Genomic DNA, 18980 nt, shown 5'->3' with positions numbered 1-18980 from the left:
AGCTGGTGTCTGGCCATGCCCTGCCCCTGTCACTGGAGCAGGGGGAGGGGACCCTGACAGGCTGCTATGCCCTGGCCAGGCAGACCCCAGCTGGAAACCCATGTGGGTGGGAGACAGGAGGGAGGAGGGGGATTAATCCACCCATCCCTCACCCTTTCATCTCAGGCAGCTGCTCCAGGCCAGCATCTAGCCATGCCCCCCCACTGCTTGAGCAGCAGGAATGCAGGGGGAAATGCTTGGCGGGCTGATCAGCTCTGGCCAGGCAGACCCTGGCTGGGGTCACCTGGTAGGAGAGGGGAGGGAGGAGGACCCCAGCCAGGGTCTGCCTGAGGCAGGGCCGATCAGCATCCCTGCTCCCTTCACCTCAGGGGGCCACGCCGGGCTGGGGTCTGGCCATGCCCCTGCCCTTGCTTCAGCTGGAGAACAGAGCAGACAGCACAGCACAGCCCAGCCTGGGGCTGCAAAGGATGCTGGGGGATTCTGATTTAATTTAAACCAGGATGGGGTCTAGGAGAGAAGTTGCATTAACTAGTTTTACCTCAATCAGTTAACGCTAATACTGTATTCAGCCAGGCCTATCTTAAACCTGTGTCAGCTATTTTGAAACTGGTTTAGATGCACTGAACTTCTGTGTTCTGTTACAGGTTTAAACCAGGTTTTGATCACTTAAACTGGTTTATGTGTAACTTCTGGCTCTACAAGTTGAATTGCAAAGGGAACTAGGTAAGTTAATCTTTGCCTGGTTAGAATATTATTTATCCTGTAGCAAGAAATAGTATGTAAAGGCAGTCCATAGGAAGAATTTCTCCCTTATGCATCAATGTTTATCATTCAATTTACCCTTGTTGGAGTATTTTGATATCAATATTGGTTGGTTCACTCCTAAGCAGATAGTTGTTGTCTTTTCTTGATGCGTGGTTTTACAGCTGATACACTCAAAACAACCTTCACATTCTGTTCTGTTCCTGTTTCTCTCTCCAAACAAGGTCTATCCATTGCCCTGAATATTTGACCGTTGTTAAACATAGTTTTTGTGAAGAATGGAAGCCCCATAAGAAACCTGGAAACCCTGTGTTGTTTCTGTCCTCCAGAGAATCTAAAATCCTTGAACATACCTGTCACATGGGATCTTGCGAAGTCCATAATTGCTTCCATTCTTCTTGGATAAAAAAGGCAACCAGCTATGGGGATTGTTATAGCCTGGGGATGTTGGGTGGAGTCATGCAAAACAGTTTCCACTTGTGTCACAGCTCAGTTTCCCACTTGCTATTGCTGGGTGGAACTAAGTCACTGAGGTGAGAACTTACCTGACAACACAGTAGATAGCAATCTTGTATTGGCAGAGGGATCAACTCAATGACCTAAAGCTCTTCTGTGATTAAATCACTGCTGGATCAGTGAAGAGAACCATGAAAAACACAATTACCAGGAAGCCTGGTTTCTTTCCTTGTCATTTAGCTATTCTGCATGTGATTCCCAGAGAAATAGAAATAGAAGACCTGCTGTATTAATCTGTGGTAGTGAGAGGCTGCTGCATGAAGATCAGTCCTAAGCGTGGGAAAGTCTGAGCATTTGCTGAAAAGGCCAACCACGTCATGCTTTGCAGCTGCAATTCAAATAGATCCTATTGAATTAAATGATAGTGACTACCTTTCTGCTACAAATAGTGGCATTGCAAGAACACAGAAGGACACTGTGAAACATCTTTCTTCTCTGCACAAAAGTCTCTTAAAGAGGGAGAGCACATGTGGAAGGACAGTAGTATTTTAACTTTTGCATAGTACAACAATGCAGGGAAAAAATATTTAGAATGGATTCTGATCGTTGGGGATACGTTTGTTCAGGGTAACAGCATTTTCATGAGAAGCTGGTGAGTCTAGCTCTGTCTGTTATGTGAAGCAAGGAATGTCCTAGCCCAGGTGCATTTGTATTGACTGGCTGAACAGCTGCATTAACCCTGACTTAAAGGTAATTTGATCTCTGCCATTTTGCCAGGGATCCTGTTACCCAGTCATTTTTCTTTGAAGTATCTTGAAGAGCAAGGAAAACAGACTGCACCATTGCTTGAACGCCCTCAACCTTAGTTACAGCTGCCAAGGACGTTCCTGAGGTGCCGGTTTTCACCCAACTTTGTATTTTTTAATCATTTGGCACTGTGGGGCTCTGTAAAATAATTAACAAACTCAGCAGTATCTCTTGTTCAAGAAGCTGTCCCTTTTGTGTGGCTGTATGTGATGTGTCCACTGAGAACAAGTCCACACCAAAGAGTTCAGTACGTGCTGCCAGTACCAGTGTTGCCAGGATGGATCCTCAGAAATGGATGTGGGAATCTCTTATTTTATTATTTTCTGATTTAGCATAAACAAAATTGCATTTCCAGAACCACGGACAAAGAGGGAGATCAGTATCGGTTTGTTTACTAGCCATTCTTAACTGAGGTTGTAGAAATAGTCAGAATTTTAACTGACCTTTACAAGACAACTACTTCAAACTGAGGCTCAGGTAGTGGACAATGGTTTTGCACAAGAGATGTGAATGAATTCTTCATCTAGAAAATGATTTGGAAATACAAGTTATTTAGTGTATTCTGGTCCAGTTTAAACATCATGTTTTGTGAGACAGCATAGCACTGCCCAAAGAAGGAATGAACTCTGAGGCAGAGAAATTGTCCCCAACCCATTTGGTAGTAAAATTTTCTTCCATTTAGCACATCATTGATACAAATCTCTGCTCAGTTCTTCCTGGTACTGAGACTCCATAAGCACATCAAGTGGTTAGCATGGTTATATGCTGCAAATTCAGATGTCATTGACCCAAATAACATAAGGTACTTAGTGTCAAATAGGTATATGGGTAAAACAATTATTGTCAACACCCCAAATTCCCAGTCTTATTTAAGTTGTTGGCATTGGTTTGTACCACTACAGCAAAAATAGGTAGGTTTAGAATTCAGACAAGCATTGTAAGAGTAATTTATAGATAAACCATTGGTTTATACACAGTTTATACTACAGGGCAAAATTCAGTCTTGAATAAACTGGTCAGTTTCCACTGAAGGGAATACAGCTTCCCCTGGCGATATTAAGGATCAGTTTGACCCATCTATCTTGATTTAACCACAGCTGAAGATAATTAAGATAATGTGAGAAAATATGATGGAAAAATAAACAAACATAAGGCTTTTGTTTTCTTTGAAGCGTGATTTCTGTTGTCTTCAGCAGAGAGTGGTTTGGTACCAGCTGGATTCGTCTTTGAAAGTATTTCTAAGGATGAAGGCCCTGCTCCTGGTAACCATTACATCTAGGGTGACCACCTCTCCCTAACTGGGTGGGACAGTCCCAAAATGGGAACATCAGGTCCGGGTCCTGGGCTGCATGACTCCGGGACATCATTTGTCCCAGGATTTGGGTTTTCCATTCATCACAGAAAAACATAGGAAACAGCAGGTTTCCCCTTGCAAGGTGGCAGAGTTCCAGCCTGCAAGAAGCTGTGGGGGGCATGGGGTGCCATGTGCAGGATGCAGGGGCACCACCCAGGCAGCGGTGAAGATCAGCTCCCCTAGCTGCCTGCAGGTAAGGGGGGGGGAGATTGATGCCCCCACAGTGAGGGAGGGAGTGGGGCAGCAGCAGGAGCTGGTCCTGGGGGCACTGCTCAGGCAGGGCAGTGCATGGGGTCCAGGGCTGGGGTGGGGAGTGGGGCAGAGCCAGGGGTGGCTTATTCAGGGTTTCGGGGGGGAGAGGGCCAGTTCCCTGCTGCTGTGTGCACTCCCAGGTAGGTGTACATGGGGGACATATGCCCCCCAAAGTTATGTGTAGGGCAGGGGCAGATGCAGGCTGCCTGCTGCGGGTTTGGGGCTGCCTGCTCTGCTGCCTTTCCTCCAGGAGCCTCGCACTGGCTGTGCAGCTGTGGTGAAGTGGCCCCTGCCCACCCAGCAGCAGCAGTGGAGGTGTGCCCCTTGCTGTTGCTGGGCAGGTAGGGGGTGCCTCACCATGGCAGTATGGCCAGTGCAGGGCTTCTGGGGGAGGGGAAGCAAGGCAGGGAGCCCCGACCCCACAGCTAGCAGCTTGTATCCGCCTCTACCCACCCATGGGTTCTGCTTGGCTTTTCTCTGGCCTTGCCACTGGAGGATGGGGGGATGGCGGGCATGTGTCCGGCCTCTCCATTTAGAAAAGGTGGTCACCCTACTTATGCCTGAGAGTAACTTCCAACCTTTGACCAATTCCAGTGAGTTCATGCGAACTCTTCATATGATGAAAGTTGCTCAAGCAAAATCTTTGCAAAGTCTAACGCTCTGAAAACTTAAGAGAAGCTTTTTCTTGGTTTGGCTTTTATCCTTGACCACATCAAATGAAACATTTTTACTGTGCTGGGATTGTGAATTTGCATTGAAAACCCACAGCTCTTACAAGCAGTGCATTAATTATTTTATTAATTTGCTTTTTTTTATTTTATTTTATTTTTTACATTATGGGAAACATTCATCTATTTACATTTTCTGTCCACACACAAACTAGATAGATAATCCTATGAACCCAATTCATAAAGCCATAAAAATGTGCTCTACCCCTCCGTCTAAAGGCTTTCAAATTTATACCTTATTTCCCTTCCCCCCACCCCAACCAAAAACATTTTAAAAATCTCATTTGGGAATATAGGTAGGTCAGTGATGTACATTCCAGTTATTTAAAATGTGTTTAAACTTTTTTTTTTAAAGAAACTGTCAAGTCACAAAGATAAATTGTAAATTAAAGTGATAGTGCACACCAAAACATTAAGGGAAACACCAATAAATAAACGGAGATATATTACAAATAAATTATTTCTATTTACCTTTTCAATTATTAAAAATCTTTAATCCATTTCTTCATCTTTCTTTACAAAAAGATTATGAGAATTTTATGGAAACATCTGCAAAAAATATAATAAATACTTTTCTTTTAACTTTTGAAGCCGGAAACAAAAACAACTTTTTTTTGTCAATTTTCCCAAAGAGGGAAAAAGCAACGGTTTTTGTACCAAAGATCAACAGAAAATAATATTTTTTTTAGATTACATTGGGCAGATTAGACCAAGAACAAATAGTTACAAATTACACTAAAATAAATTATAGAAAAAGTATATTCATAGTGGTAAGTAAGGAGTCAAGTGGTTAACCAGTGGCAGTCTGGGGGTGGAAGTATAGTCATATATTAACCAGTTTCAAGGTTGAACATACTCTTCAGTGCTGGAAAGCTAGGAAAATGTTATAATGCCCTGTCCACAGTCAATATGAACTAACAGGCATTTCGCTAAGAATAGATTCATTTAAAATACTTACAAAAAATATCCTATGTTATACAAATACAATGATTTATCATGTGCAAGACTAAGAAGTCTTCAGTTTTCTGCCTTTTTTTTGTTTTTGTTTTTTTGGAACTAACTACAGCATAATCTTTAAATAAATTTCTCTTGCCACTTGTCAACCAAAGTCTTAACTCTTCTTTCATAAATCAACCAAAACATATATGTGACTGTGGACCCTCACTGGGATGCTGCTTTGTATCTCTTAATACAAATGAGTTCCAAATAATATTTAATTCTTAACATGATTACATGGTCAAAAGTGGCAGTTGGCACCATATGTACTGCAAACACTGATCTTTCGCTGCTGCTAAAAGTTAAATGAAGTATGTTCTTTCAAAACTATCAAATACACTGGTATTCAAATGCTTCTAGGGTCAAACCTTTTAAAGCCTGCTTCACATGAAGCATTCTTGGGTTACATTGGATTTCTGATTATTCTAGTTAAAAGTCTTTTAAATATTAAATGATTAGCCCTTATTTTATAAACCACAGCAGTAAATATTTGTGCCCTGTTTATAAAGACATAGCTCAGATATCAATGGCTTTGAGAGGTAGCAATTCTAAAGTGGTTTTTGAATGTTTTCATGAAAACAGATTTGGTGCTAGAACCTATTACCTCTCCTAATTTCTTGAATAAAATTAAACTAGCACCTGGTCATGATGTTATATTCAAAGCTGTCTGGCGTGATCTTTGATGTACGAATTGGAAACAGCTTAACTTTCCGATGGTATCTTTTAAATGTGAGCTACACAATTATGTTGACCGTGCAGTGGGATTGTCACAGTTGGAATGTTCAAACTGTTTAAAGAATTAGGGCATTTAAGACCAACTCTGGTGTGGTACAAAGTACATGTCATCTCAATCAGTGGACTTTTCCACCAGACCATTTCTAGTTTCCTTCTTTATGTACACGTGTCTCATAGTAAGGGCCACGTTCTGCCCATGCTACATGGGTGCCCCAGTGGAAGAAGAGATTGTAAGAGGAATTGGCAAGGAAGGATTCATCCCTCATCCTGCAGACAACACTTATGTAGGGAAAATGCTGTTACCATCTGACACATGTCAGTCCCCAGAGCGCATGGTGTGCTAACTGTAGGGCACGGCCAGATTGCTGCGGCCAACTAATGTTGCCTTCTAGTGCATGTGCCAAGCAAGAAGCCGCATTGCTTTTTTTTTTTTTTTCTTCCAGTGCTATGCCTGAGACATCTTGCCCTATAATGGCACAATGGCTATTGTCACTTATACATGGCAGGCACCTCCTAGTGGCATGGGCAAGATTTTACCCTAAGTATTAAATGAACTGCTGAAAACTTGGGAATGTATAGTAGTCATGATTTCAAAATGACAGGAAAAGCTAGTGTAGGAAGTTAGCCTTTTAGCCCTGTAGTGAAAAAACATAGCCTTGTTATGGTCCCACAACTTGTGAAAAATCCTTGCTTTAAAAAACAGGGTAGTATTGAGAGACTGAAATAGAAACTTACTCCTAGGTATGAACCGTTTGATGGTAAGTAGTCTAACCTGTAGCGTACAACCAGCTGCATATAAAACAAACAAAACTTTTGCTTTGAAAAGTATCGTGGGTTCCATTTACGATGTTTCAGTAACAGGTGTCTGTGTGCGTCTGTGTGAAATTGGATAGTTTCACCAAGATTAAGACGGTAACAAAACCAAGCTTTTTTTCTTTTTTTAACCAATATAATCCATTCAATGCAATACGATAGGAATTGACAATACGGTACAGGTGTGTGGGTATGTTTAATTCTTAATTCTTGGACCAAAAAAAAATCCTTCATCTTTTTTGTTATCTTTGACCATTTCTTTTCACCTTTTTATTGCCTTTCAAAATAGATTTATTTCCCTGGAAGATTGAATTTACTATCTTCTGCTGACCAAATGTGTAAGTAGTGATTGAGGAAATAAAAATGAGGCAGTCTGTGCAGCTGTGAGCGTGGAGTTGTGAGTTCAGTTTTCTTTCCATAAGATCTTTCCTATCCCTACTATCTTACCCCCCCCCTTCCTTTCACCTCAACACAGCTGTTTCCCCACCCCCTTGTGACCATTACAGGTAAGAAGGTCAGGTGAGAAGCTGTGATACCAAGGTTCAGAATAAAGTGCGCCATCTGCTTTAAAAAATAATACTAATAAAAAGAAGGGAATCTAAGTCATAGCTCCATTCCATCTTTTATGAGGAAGACAGCAGAGTCCAAAAGGATCACTCTGCATTACTGGATTTCCAAAATACCCTATAGTTTTATATTGCTGTACACTAGGTAACAGACTAGCTTTAGATAAACTAAAGATTGTGAATGAGTTAAATGGAACATCTACTGTACAGTTATGTGTATGTGTGTGAATGTGGTGTTTTATTTTATTAAACAGAAAAAAGGATTGTACCTTTTACGTGAGGCAAGATGGTAGCGTCAGTACATGTGACCAAGCATTATGATGATATGGGCAAACCTTTAAAAAGCAAGGGTTATTAGAGGACATCTCTTGAAAGATTGACAACTACACCACAAAAGTGGACTTCATTGGGATTGTGTACAGAGGAGTGTGGGAGAGAGGGGGGAAGAGAGAGAGAGGGAAATACAAATACTTAATGGTGGCTTTGAGCAGGGACCTAGAGGGGCAGATTATACAGGAGACTTGTCTTGCCAGTGAGAGTCCTCCTGGTAGGATCCCTTCATAGCCTGGTCTGGGCTTCGGGGATGTAAATCTCAATGCTTTCGGCGCTCTCGGTGGCTGAGTTCTGACGGACAGATGCAGCTCGCTTGGCAGCCATCAGCCGTTTCCGGGCCTCTTGACGCTGTGAGCTCTCCAGAGAGCGTTCCCGTATAAGTGGCACCTGGCCTTTCGTTGGCTTCTTTGGCACTGGAGGAGGGACCCTTCTCTCCTGATCAAAGCAGAAGGTTAATGACATTATACAAATTCTCAGGGAAAGATTGGAAAAACTAGGATATGTCAGTAGTTAGAACACACATTTTACCTAAAGTTTGTTAGTTCTTATCTGCATTTTTTTTCTTCATTCAACTGGCTTTTGTATTCAAAGGTTCATAAAAATAATGTAAGCTTAAAGAAAAAGATAGTATTGACAGCAGTGCTAGTTCTCCTCAGGTACGATGCTTATTAAACGCCTGGCGCTGAAAGGGCTGAAGCTCCCATAGCTAACGACTTAATGTGGTTCCCATTTGGGAAGCCAGAGTCCTCCTCCTGGTGCCAGGGATTAGAAAGGAAAGCATCTTAAACAGAACTTTTTACCACTATTTAAGCTAATACAGTTTCATAATCCTCATGTGTAAATTTCACTATATAATTGAAATTTCCAACTCCTATAAGACTCTTAGGATTCATTAATAAAATTAACTTACTGTAGCAGCAGTTGATGTTATAGAACTGAAATACACAAATGACCTTGTCCTTTACATACAGTACACACATAGCACTACATGGGCTTACAACACTGAGACTTCATGGATATAGTTCACAATGTAAATGTAATGTAAACTACCTGCCTGGAGTTTAGTGTACCAGAGTAAGAATAAAAAAATTGCATATAGCGATAGTTGATCTTGATAATATCTCACAGAATCCACGTTTGGTGTCTCAGTATAAAAATTCTTTAGATTTAGCAGTGTGCTGGGTGGGCATAAGGAGCAACAATCAGCTACAAACTGAAAAAAATATTTAAAAATCATTGAGAAAACACACACTAATCATCACTTTGGCAGCCAAAGATACATGTTTAACAAGGAGAAAGTGTGTGTGTAAAAATACACAAAGTGGTATCTCGGAGGGTGGGGGAGTAAATTAGTTCTGAATTTCAGGCAGCCACAAGTCTCTGTCAAGTTAGTTAGACTGTCTTTTAAGTTACCTCTCTTCCAACTGTGAGCACGGCTTCTGAGACAAGGGATTTTATTACACTACAAAGGTTACATTCTAGTCTTTAGTTTTGTCTCATGTTGGTCACAACAGCTTCCATTGCATGAAATATAAAGGTGCCTCATTACACTTATGTATAGTTTCCCTCTTTTTCCAAAGATTAAACGATATTGTTTAAAGAAGTCTCCAAGGTTAAAGATGGAGGCAAATGCAAAAGTGATTCCATATGAAGTTTCTTTTTCTTTCTTTTGTAAGAATTAATGTCCCCATCATTTTTCCCTGCAGCCAGCAGTCCAATGAGCTGTCTGACCGTGATTAAAGGCTACTCCGATAACAAACTCATGACATGTGCTTTGTGTGTTTGTACTTATGGCCATGAAGTTGTGCAGGCCACAGCACTCCTGTCTTAAAAGGCTTACAGGCTGCACAACATCCTCAACAGTTTAATTTAAAATCCCAGACAAATGTTTATATAAATGAGGAACAAAGTCAATCTAATTCTTTAAAACACCTAAACTCTGCTTTCCTACTATAGGTTGCATGATGCATATGTTCCTTTTTCAATACTGCTTAACTTATTTTAATCCCGTTACGGTCTTTCTTTTGTTGGTAATGCTTTGAAATGTTCTCAGATGCAAATAAGAGGGATGTTTTTTGGTGAGCTTTCTTTTTTTTGTAAGGAAAAGTGTTTTCACTTTCCACAAGGTTTTATTCTAGAAGTTAATGAAAGTGTGCCTTAGCATGCCTGTGTTCAGCTTTTGAGCCCTTGTTTTTTTCAATTAATGCCAGGACAAATGATTACCTGATTTGTGTTTTGGCCAAAAAACCACATCTCTGCAATCAGCCCGTCAAAAAAAAATTCCCTGCTTTGTACACAAGTGGCATTCTCCTGATGGTTTGTGATTTAACCTGGAACCTGCCATTCCCAATTTGGGAATAACAGAGGTGAATTTTTTCTTTTCGTTTGCAAAACACATGTCAGCATTGTGGGTTTTTTTCCAAACCTTCCTTCTGGAAGATTTGTAGGATGTGTTTTCTTGTGTACAATACACCCCCTCTCCCCCTATCCCCCCCACCAAGAAACAGCCGCTGGAAACTGGAGTGTGCATTATATGCAACAAATATATGGCAAGAACAGTTTCTGCTGTTTTCCAAGCAAAAAGAAAAATCATCTGCATTAATCCACAGGGAGCAGAATGACGAACAGGCTTGGCTTTCTAGCTGCTGCTATGTAGTTACTTACTACAAGGAATCATTTCTCCCCCACCCCCCCTTTTATTCTGCCTTTCAAAAGCAAGGTGCACCTCTTATTCGGGAGTGTAATTTATGTGAGGAAATATGGTTTTTATCCAGGACAAAATGCTGCTTTAGCAACAAGATGGATCGCAGCTTAGGTTAAGCTGGAAGACCATGTACGTGCCTGAGCCACCATATATTAACAGATCAAGGTGCGATTCTTGTCCCACCCTCCATTCTGTTTGTTGTATCCCTATCTAGATGTCATATTTATCAGGCAGAGACTTATTCTTGCTTGTAATGAGGCTAATGGAAACACAGCCATTAGTTTGAAAGATCCTCCAGATTTGGACCTGTCTTTTTAAGCGTTTACTGCAAAGCATGTAGCATACACCCTTAGGCACTATAAAACAATAAATGCTGATAATGGCAGTTTTTCAGTTATGCATTGTGTTCACCCAAGGTGCAGTTTGTCCAGCTGATCTGCTGTCCTGAGGCAGATGGTAAGGAGGAAAAAATACATACATTGTGCCATACTGGAATGAAAAGAGGAACACGGTTCACAGTTGGAAACTAGTTTTCTCTTATGGGAACAACAAAAGACTACATTTAAAAAAAAATTAAAAAGTTACCAGTGTTGCAGATGAGTTTGATTATCATGGGTAAATGACCCTGCCAGCATAGTGAACCCAAGAACAAGACTTCCCATTAAAAAAAAATTCAAAAAGAAAACAAACAAACAAAAAATGACATGTAATTTCTAAGAAGTGTTTTTCAGATCTGTAAAACAGCAGCTTCTCGCTGCATTTATGAGCTGGTTACCCAGGTTAGTGATGATCACAATACTTCCCTACTCCTCTCAGTCACACAGCCTAGAGTGTGCAATTAAACTGAACTCTTGGTCTATGCAGTAATATGCACCGTATGTGATTTATTTAAATTTTGAGAATCAATATATAAGGCAGTTCCTTCCAACGATTGATCATCTAATATGATTAAATGTAAAGTTTAACAAAGTACCACATTCCCATTATCTGATTCACAAAGACAGATTTGGTTAAAAAATATGCCTGAAACATATTACAGATAATATCCCAGATGATTATTATGTAAACATTGTTATTACAATGAAATTTATCTGATATGAGCTTCATTTCACATTTTAACATCAGTGCTGTACGCAGAGGCCTATTTAATTTGTCCAGTATTTGTGCAGGGTTTTAAATGAAGCATACAAAATCTACATTGTTCTACCTTCTTGTCATGAGGATCCATCTGTTTCCAATTATTGGCCTTTAACTGATGAAGTTCATCAAATTTCATACTAATATTTTCTATGGACAACTGCAGCATATCCCAAAACCCTGCTAAATCCTGGGAGGTCGGCCTTGGATGTGCATTAGGATTCTGTACAACAGAAGAAAAAAGAATTTTGGCTTCAGTACCGATTAATGTAAAGCATTTGTACAAACAGCTACAAAACTCAGCAGCGTAGAAATTTAATCAGACTTCTCTGATCTAGTAGATGCATAAGGAAAGTTAACACAATGTTATTTATCAGGGTTTTACTTGTGAAGAATCGGGGCAAATTCTGGTATGTTTAGGGACTTCAAGGCAAAAGCTTTATTTCTGACTATGTGCCAAAATGCGGAGAAAATTTGCCTTGCTTTTTTGGCCCTCTGTAAAAAGAGCTATGTAGGAATATTCTTGGGCATGATCACTGTGGTATGCTTGGGTGAAACCTTGACCCCGCTGAAGTCAATGGCAAAACTCCATTTAACTGCATGGATGCCAGGATATTACCTGATGATAGTGTATGTGCATCTATTCATTTAGCAATGCATTCATTAATTTTTCTATGCACTTTGCTAAAGACTATGGAAAGACTACACTTCCAGCAAAAAAAATAGTCTACCATGTGTCCTTGGCAGATTATTAGCAAGAAGAATCTTTGAAGAGTGAAAATCTCGGAGGAAAGGATGCATGTTAATTCTGCTTTTTGCAGTGTATCCTTTTAGAAAGAATAATTAACTAAACCAGAATGTAGCCCCTGAAATTCTGCATATGCCATTGGCTTGCAAGTTTTTTTTTTTTTACCTTAATGCTGAGCACTGCTCTGGTGGAATGCATTTCAGGGATAACTTCCGATGAGATAAGCAATTTTTATTTGAAATTTAGTTTCTAATTGAAATGAGCTGTTGGGTACCTGCTTTTTCAGAAGCACTGAACACCTGCAGTTCCAGTAGGAATCAGTAGGATTTGTGAATGCTCAGTGCCTCTTAAAAGCAGTTCCATAAAGGCTTTGTATAATTTACTCCCACAGTTCTGTGTAGTAGTTGGCTTGGTTGAGGTTATGGTTATATTTTTACGTCCGTATAAAGTGTTTATGGTTTTTTTTTCTCTCATTAGCAAAAGTAAACCCTGAAGAGCCAGGTATGAAGCTGTTTCCCTCAACAACTGTCTTCCGACATGTATTTCACAGCATCGCTGGCAAGTGATTTTTAAAAGGATGTGTATACCACCAAAGCAGTGACTGTAGGAGAAACAAACCAACCAAAAATGACTTTCTTACATAGAAAGGGTATCAACTATAATTGATTATATAACTATTAGATTAGCAAAATGCTTTTTCATTCTTCACAGCAACGCAGAGTGTTTTTTCCTATTGCATTTTGAAACAGATGGATTGTCTACATTATGGATGGCTCACCACTGCTACAGCAGCATAGCTATAGGGGCAGAGCCCCCTAGTGGAGATGCAGGGTGTGCTTTTCTTCAACAGAAGAAACGCTTTTCTGTTGGTATGGCATGCCTTCGCCAAGAAAACATCAGCTAAATTGGAAGGAGCCCTCTTCTGTTGGCAGAGCTGTGTTCAGTCTAGGGGTCTTGCCAGCACAGCTAGGAGGTAGGCTCTTTTCACAGTCTTTAGCCATGAGGCTAGGACCTGATTTTGTGATGTGTTGAACATTTCCATCTCTTTAACAAGAGTGGAACTTGAAAATTTTAGCATGTTGCTAAAAGACTGCACCTTTGATTACAAACTAGAGTTAAATATGGCGTTTTTACAGGGATATATTTATTTTTAATGTCTTTTATCCAGCTACTTTTAAACTTCACAGAGACTTTGGCTTTAATGAAAGCGCACGTCACATTCAAATTCATTCCATCCCTTAAGGTGAAGTCAGCACTTTAAAAAAGCATTTTCTTAACAACAGAAAATAAAATCCATTCAATTGTAATGTGGTAATCATCAGTAATGCCAGCTCTCACAACAACAAAAAATCGCGAGACTCCCGATTTCCAAGTTAAATGAACTCTGACTAAGGATCTCCGGCTAGAACCCTCAAATCTTGGGATTTTTTCTTCTGGTGCATGTAGAGAGCACTGACCCAGTAAGACTGTGGAGGGGAGGGGGCAGGAGGAGAGGGAAAGGGCAGGGGTGGGGAGATCAAGGCCCTTACGGTGAGGGAGGGAGTGGGACAGGGGCTGGGGTAAATGGGGCCCTGGGGCCAAGGCGGGTCATGCAACAGAGCTATGGATGGGTCATCGAAGGCGGGTGGGGGGGTGGCTTCCCACAGTGGCATGCAACCCCAGGGGAGGAATGGGGGGCACGTGTCCTTGGATTTGTGCATGGGGCAGAGGCAGGCTACCCACTACAGGCTGGGGCTCTGTGCCCTGCTGCCTTTGCCCCGGGAGCCATGCATCCCCTGCCCACCCAGCAGGCAGCAATATTGCCAAGCAGCTCCTGTGACAAAGGCAGCAGGGCGCAGAGCCCCAGCCCACAGTGGGCAGCCTGCCTTTGTCCCATGCACAAATCTGGGGGGCATGTGTCCCCCATGCCTCCCCTGGGGGTGCGCGGAGATGTAGGGGGCTGCGCCTTCCCTCTGCTCCTGGATGAGTGGCATGCAGCTGTCACATGACCTACCCCAGCCCATTTATGTCTCTGTGTCTGTCCCTCATTCTCAAGCTACGGCCTCCCCAGCCCTGCTGCTGCCCCTCACTCCTGACCCACAGGACCCTGCTTCTTGCCAGGGTGTGCAGGGGCCCCCCACACCTCCACAAATAACCCCACCGCCACACTTCAAAAAGAGCACCTCATGATTTACATGCCAAATCTCTTGATTTTTTTTTTAAGAGTTTATCTCAATTCTTGATGTGGTGGGGGCTGGCAATACTGTACCACAGTTCCCCTACCTCAGCTTGCCTGGAGGTTTTAATAATACAGTGTTTAAAGCACAGGATGGAAAGTGGTGAGTTTTGTGCTCCATTCCACGTTCTGTTGTCCACCTTTCTCTGCTTGTTTCCTCATGAGTAAACTGGGAGTGCTTGTGCTTACCTACTTTTATGGGGTCAATCTTAGTTAAAAGCATGGTCTGAGATACTTGATAAGTGGCTAACACAACAAACTATTTTTCCTTTTTGAGGTTTGGAAAAAATGTCTTATTAGTTTTCATTTTAACACTGCTTCCTAGTACTAGAAGCGAAAGAGCCAAAATAATACAAGTACTACTAGTCTCCTTGCACTTCTGTTCACCAGAAGGCAGGTGGCCCTGGAAATCCCATATGAGTCTCATTTCATGAGATTTTCAGCCCAACTTTGAAGACTCAAGGTTCAGTCAATATGGAAAAGTATCCAAACCATGAGTGTTTATCTGAACAGTCTCCAGCTTTGAAGGTAAAATCCAGGCTCCATTGAAATCAGTGGCAAAACATCCATTGGCTTTCATCCAAAGCCTTTTGAGTCTCTCTCTCTCTCTCTTTTTTTTTTCTATCCCAGGCATCACAAAGTTTCTGCACTGGTGTGACTACATTAACTGCAATTGTATTATTCCCAGTTTGCATTGGCAGGAAGCCAAAATCAAGTCCTTCATAAAAACAAGTTGTAGGGAAAAAAATCTCATCTAATTTAGGATGTAGTAACTCAGAGTCAGTTCCCTAGCAGTGACAGACACACAGTCATAACTATAATGCATGCTACGTACCAGGTTTTCTTCACACAGTTCTCTGAACTGGTAAAATTTCTGGGCCATGAGAAGTTGGGCACTGCCCACTGCAGTTCGAATCTTCCCTAGAACTGAAAGGAAAGCAAATGTTGGTCAGCCACTGTGTTACAGTCCCCTTTACTACAGAGACTGAAACATATAAGCAAATGAAAAAGCTATGTAGTAGTTGACATTATGTTTTTTTTTAAAGAGTGTTATCATTGATCTGCATTATAGATAACATTGCAGCACTACTGCAAACCCTCCTAGTTTGTACATATACAACTTTTATAGGCTAAACCACAGTTTTGCTGGTATAGCTTATACTGGTTTCCCCAAATGAAAAAAATCAGAATTGGGAAATATGCTGGTGTAACTGCAATCATACTAAGGGGTTTGCTTGTAGAGAAATGTTGCAGAAAATTGCATCTCTAGGCAACAGGCAATAGAGGTAAAACTTCTTAGGGTAGACTGGCCCACTTGCAGAATAGCAAAGAGCTTGCAGAAATTGTTACAAACTTGCAAGGCAACTTTATTTGGGAAACCCTACTTCTACCAACACCTCTGCTATTTCACTTAGAAATATAAGGCTCAGTTCTAGGGACTGGCCAAGTGCTGCTAGGTTATGCTGGTCCCCAAAAGAGGGAGTAGGGGTTTAGGTCAGAGCCCAAAGGCAACCCAGAAACTTTTTTTCAGCCACCAGCACAACTTGTAGAAGCCTCAGGGTTGCTTTTAGTTGTATCCAGCTGCCATAGACATTTGAGCAGCTGATAATGACCCAGCCAGGTCCTAAAGGAAGGTATCAAGGAGCCTCTGTATTAGTTCTTTACCCCTTGGAGACTCAGGCCCACTGAGAGAGTCTTCATTTGGCCAGCCAAGCTAAGCTTCCGTGGACCATCCGAACAGTATATAATGATCTGTGCAGCACATCAGAGATCTTGGCCCATAGCATATGTTTCTATAACAAGTTGGCTGAGCTTGAATTTATATTGTTACTGCTTGGGCTGTGAAACAGCTGAGGAATCTGTTAAGCATAAGTCACCATCTAAAACAAAGGCAGTCTGCTCTGGAATTGGAAGTAGCTGGGTAACGGAGGCTTTGAGGAATATTGTTTATTTGGGAAGAGGGGGGTAGGTGTACATATTGGAAAGGGAAGAGAGAAGAAACACACAGAAACAAAGCTGAAACTTAAATTAACACCAAAAATGCGATCTTCGGGAAAGGGAAAGGAAAGAAAAGAGATAGGGGCAGACTTTGGGGAATGATGATTTAAAGAGATTTGGTGCTGTGACCAACAAAAAAAATCTGTCTTTGGTTTATCTTATTCTTTTTGTGCTCAGAAAAGTGGGATTGTGTCCATTCTTGCATGTAAGTGCCTGTTTGTAAACCAACAAAATTATCTTCATCACCAATTTTCCCTTCTAACTGGAATCTGCTACTAAACCCTGATTTTTTTGGGTAGTATCTCAAGCCAAAAAATATTATTATCACTTCACTACCGAAAGACACAAACACAATTTGTTCTGCTTTAATTTTCAATATTATTATCCCCTAATTATCTGTATTTCTGTAACAGACAGAAACCCCAGATTAAAAACTAGGTCTAAATCTAAACAGGTGAGATGGACACATGAAGGAGGGGAAACAGAGGCACAGAGCAATGTGACCTCGGTCATGACACTTCGCAGCAGACCACTGGCACAATTTGGAATAGAATCCAGGTCTTCTGTGCCATGTCTGTGGACCACGCTGCCTCTCTCCTCCACTCTAACACAATGTTAGGAGACTTCTTGGGGGGAAAATACCATGAAGATATTTGACTTGTAAAACAAACCAAGAACTCTGGTGACCCAGCAGGGCCCATATTATCCATTTGCTACCAGAGTGCTGCCACAAAATTACCTATTTGCCAATTTTTTTTCTGGATAATCAAGAACACTTAAATAAATGGACCAAGCAGGTATAAAGCTATCATTAGATGCTGAAGTGTGCTTAATGGAAAGCACGTATACAATCGCAGACCCATATTTTGCTTTCTAATTTGTATTGCTATGCTTATGAGCCTTATGGTTGCAAAGTTGCGTGTAGAGTAGGAAGGAGGAATAAAAAGCTGGCTGGGGAAAAATGTTCCAGTTTTATCTTTAGAAGGCATGGAAAAGAGTCGTATACACCCTCTCTTCACCCCAAGCCTTTTACTTTGTTCTCATAGCTCAGATGACCACTACCAAGAAATAGCTGTGAACTGGCAGATTCACTAAGTGGGATATTTTCAACACATTGCGCAGGGAATTCTACACACCAGTCTCATTATTGTTAGTAAGACTTGCGTGTCTAATTCCCTGCGCACAGTGCTGAAAATGGACCCCTTGGTGTGTCTAGTCATTTATGCAACCCAATGTGCAAACCACTCAACTGAAAGGAGGCTTCAATAGTAGGGAGGAGGTACTCCGAGAGCTTTCATGTGGTTTCCATTGTTATGAAAACTCTTCCCACTGAGTATACTTCAGCACAGCTGCCTCATCTGGAGCGTGGCCATCCGACACTTCACAACAGAGCCCAAGAGTAGAGATGGGGAGAGAATGGGCTCTAAACTTCTTATTAAAAATGAAGAAAGTGTTGTTTGTAGGATGGACAGTGACTGTGGGAAATCATGTAGGAAGCGTGTTCGCAAATGAAGTAATAATAACTTTTGCCATGAGGGTAGGGAATCATTCCTCTTTCTTTTGTTTTCAAGCTATAAAAGTTTTTAATATTCCAAAATTATCATGAAGTAGAATGAGGGAAGAAAGGAAGGCCTGGCTGCCTAGCGACTGGCTGTTTCTCTGAAAATCACCATCCCAGCTGACTGTGAGGTGCATGCTGATGCTGTTCTCCATTGTTACTGTTTCTGTTATAGCTGCTGATGTATCTAGTCAAGTGTTGCTGATTTCTTGCCCCTCAAAACAAGCAGTCTATTAATGTTCTACCAGCCAGCACAACCAACCCTGTCGCAGAAGATTTTTTTAAAGCTGTTGACAAAGAACATGAAAGACTGAAAGGAATCTTCCCAGAAAGCAAAGTCTTTCCAGTTCTGCCTCAACAATACATGTTGCTTTTAATTTTGAAGGCAGAATGCTCTTCTCTCTAATTCAGTCAAAACTTCTGCTGCCAGAAAGAAAGGACCTAGGAAACAGTAAAAAACAAAACACACACACACGGAGAAAACAACGTGCTGCTATACTCTTTCTCTGGTTAAAATCCTGAGAGGCTCTACACTTGCAAAAAACCCACAACAGTTTGGGGCCAAACACAGGAAAGTGAAAATATGAGTCAAAATATGTTAATCAGAGATAGCCAAAGCCCTTTGCACCAGGAGAGGGGGATCCAGAAGACAAAAATACTTAAACCGACACCTTCAATTCATAGAACCTCGACATTTACGAAGCCAATGGCAAACGACTAGAATCCAACATGCAGTCATAACAGTTGGAAATGGGTATAGAAGTTGACTCATGTTACCTTCTAATCTGTACAGTTTCTCATACTACACTCATTACTGT

The 18980-nt window shown here is 41.3% G+C and overlaps 1 protein-coding gene across 6 annotated transcripts in view; it reads right to left on the bottom strand.

The window, feature by feature from the left end:
- Window positions 1–4426: 4426 nt before the first annotated feature.
- DLGAP1 (DLG associated protein 1) overlaps window positions 4427–18980 on the bottom strand; it is a 698746-nt gene continuing 684192 nt past the window's right edge. For all 6 annotated transcript variants that reach the window (XM_090039737.1, XM_090039733.1, XM_090039735.1 and 3 more), the window contains 3 exons: window positions 15442–15533; window positions 11714–11866; window positions 4427–8237 (listed from right to left, as the gene is read on the bottom strand). In XM_090039737.1, coding sequence (XP_089895863.1) covers window positions 8028–8237; window positions 11714–11866; window positions 15442–15533 — 455 coding nt within the window. In that variant the 3' untranslated portion in view covers window positions 4427–8027. The remainder of the gene's footprint in view (window positions 8238–11713; window positions 11867–15441; window positions 15534–18980) is intronic.

Source organism: Crocodylus siamensis, chromosome 3 (assembly GCF_052110815.1).
Source record: "Crocodylus siamensis isolate JL-2025a chromosome 3, ASM5211081v1, whole genome shotgun sequence".
Lineage (NCBI taxonomy): Eukaryota > Metazoa > Chordata > Crocodylia > Crocodylidae > Crocodylus > Crocodylus siamensis.
The sequence above is the reverse complement of the archived record's forward strand: the minus strand, read 5'-3'. Positions and strand labels throughout refer to the sequence as shown.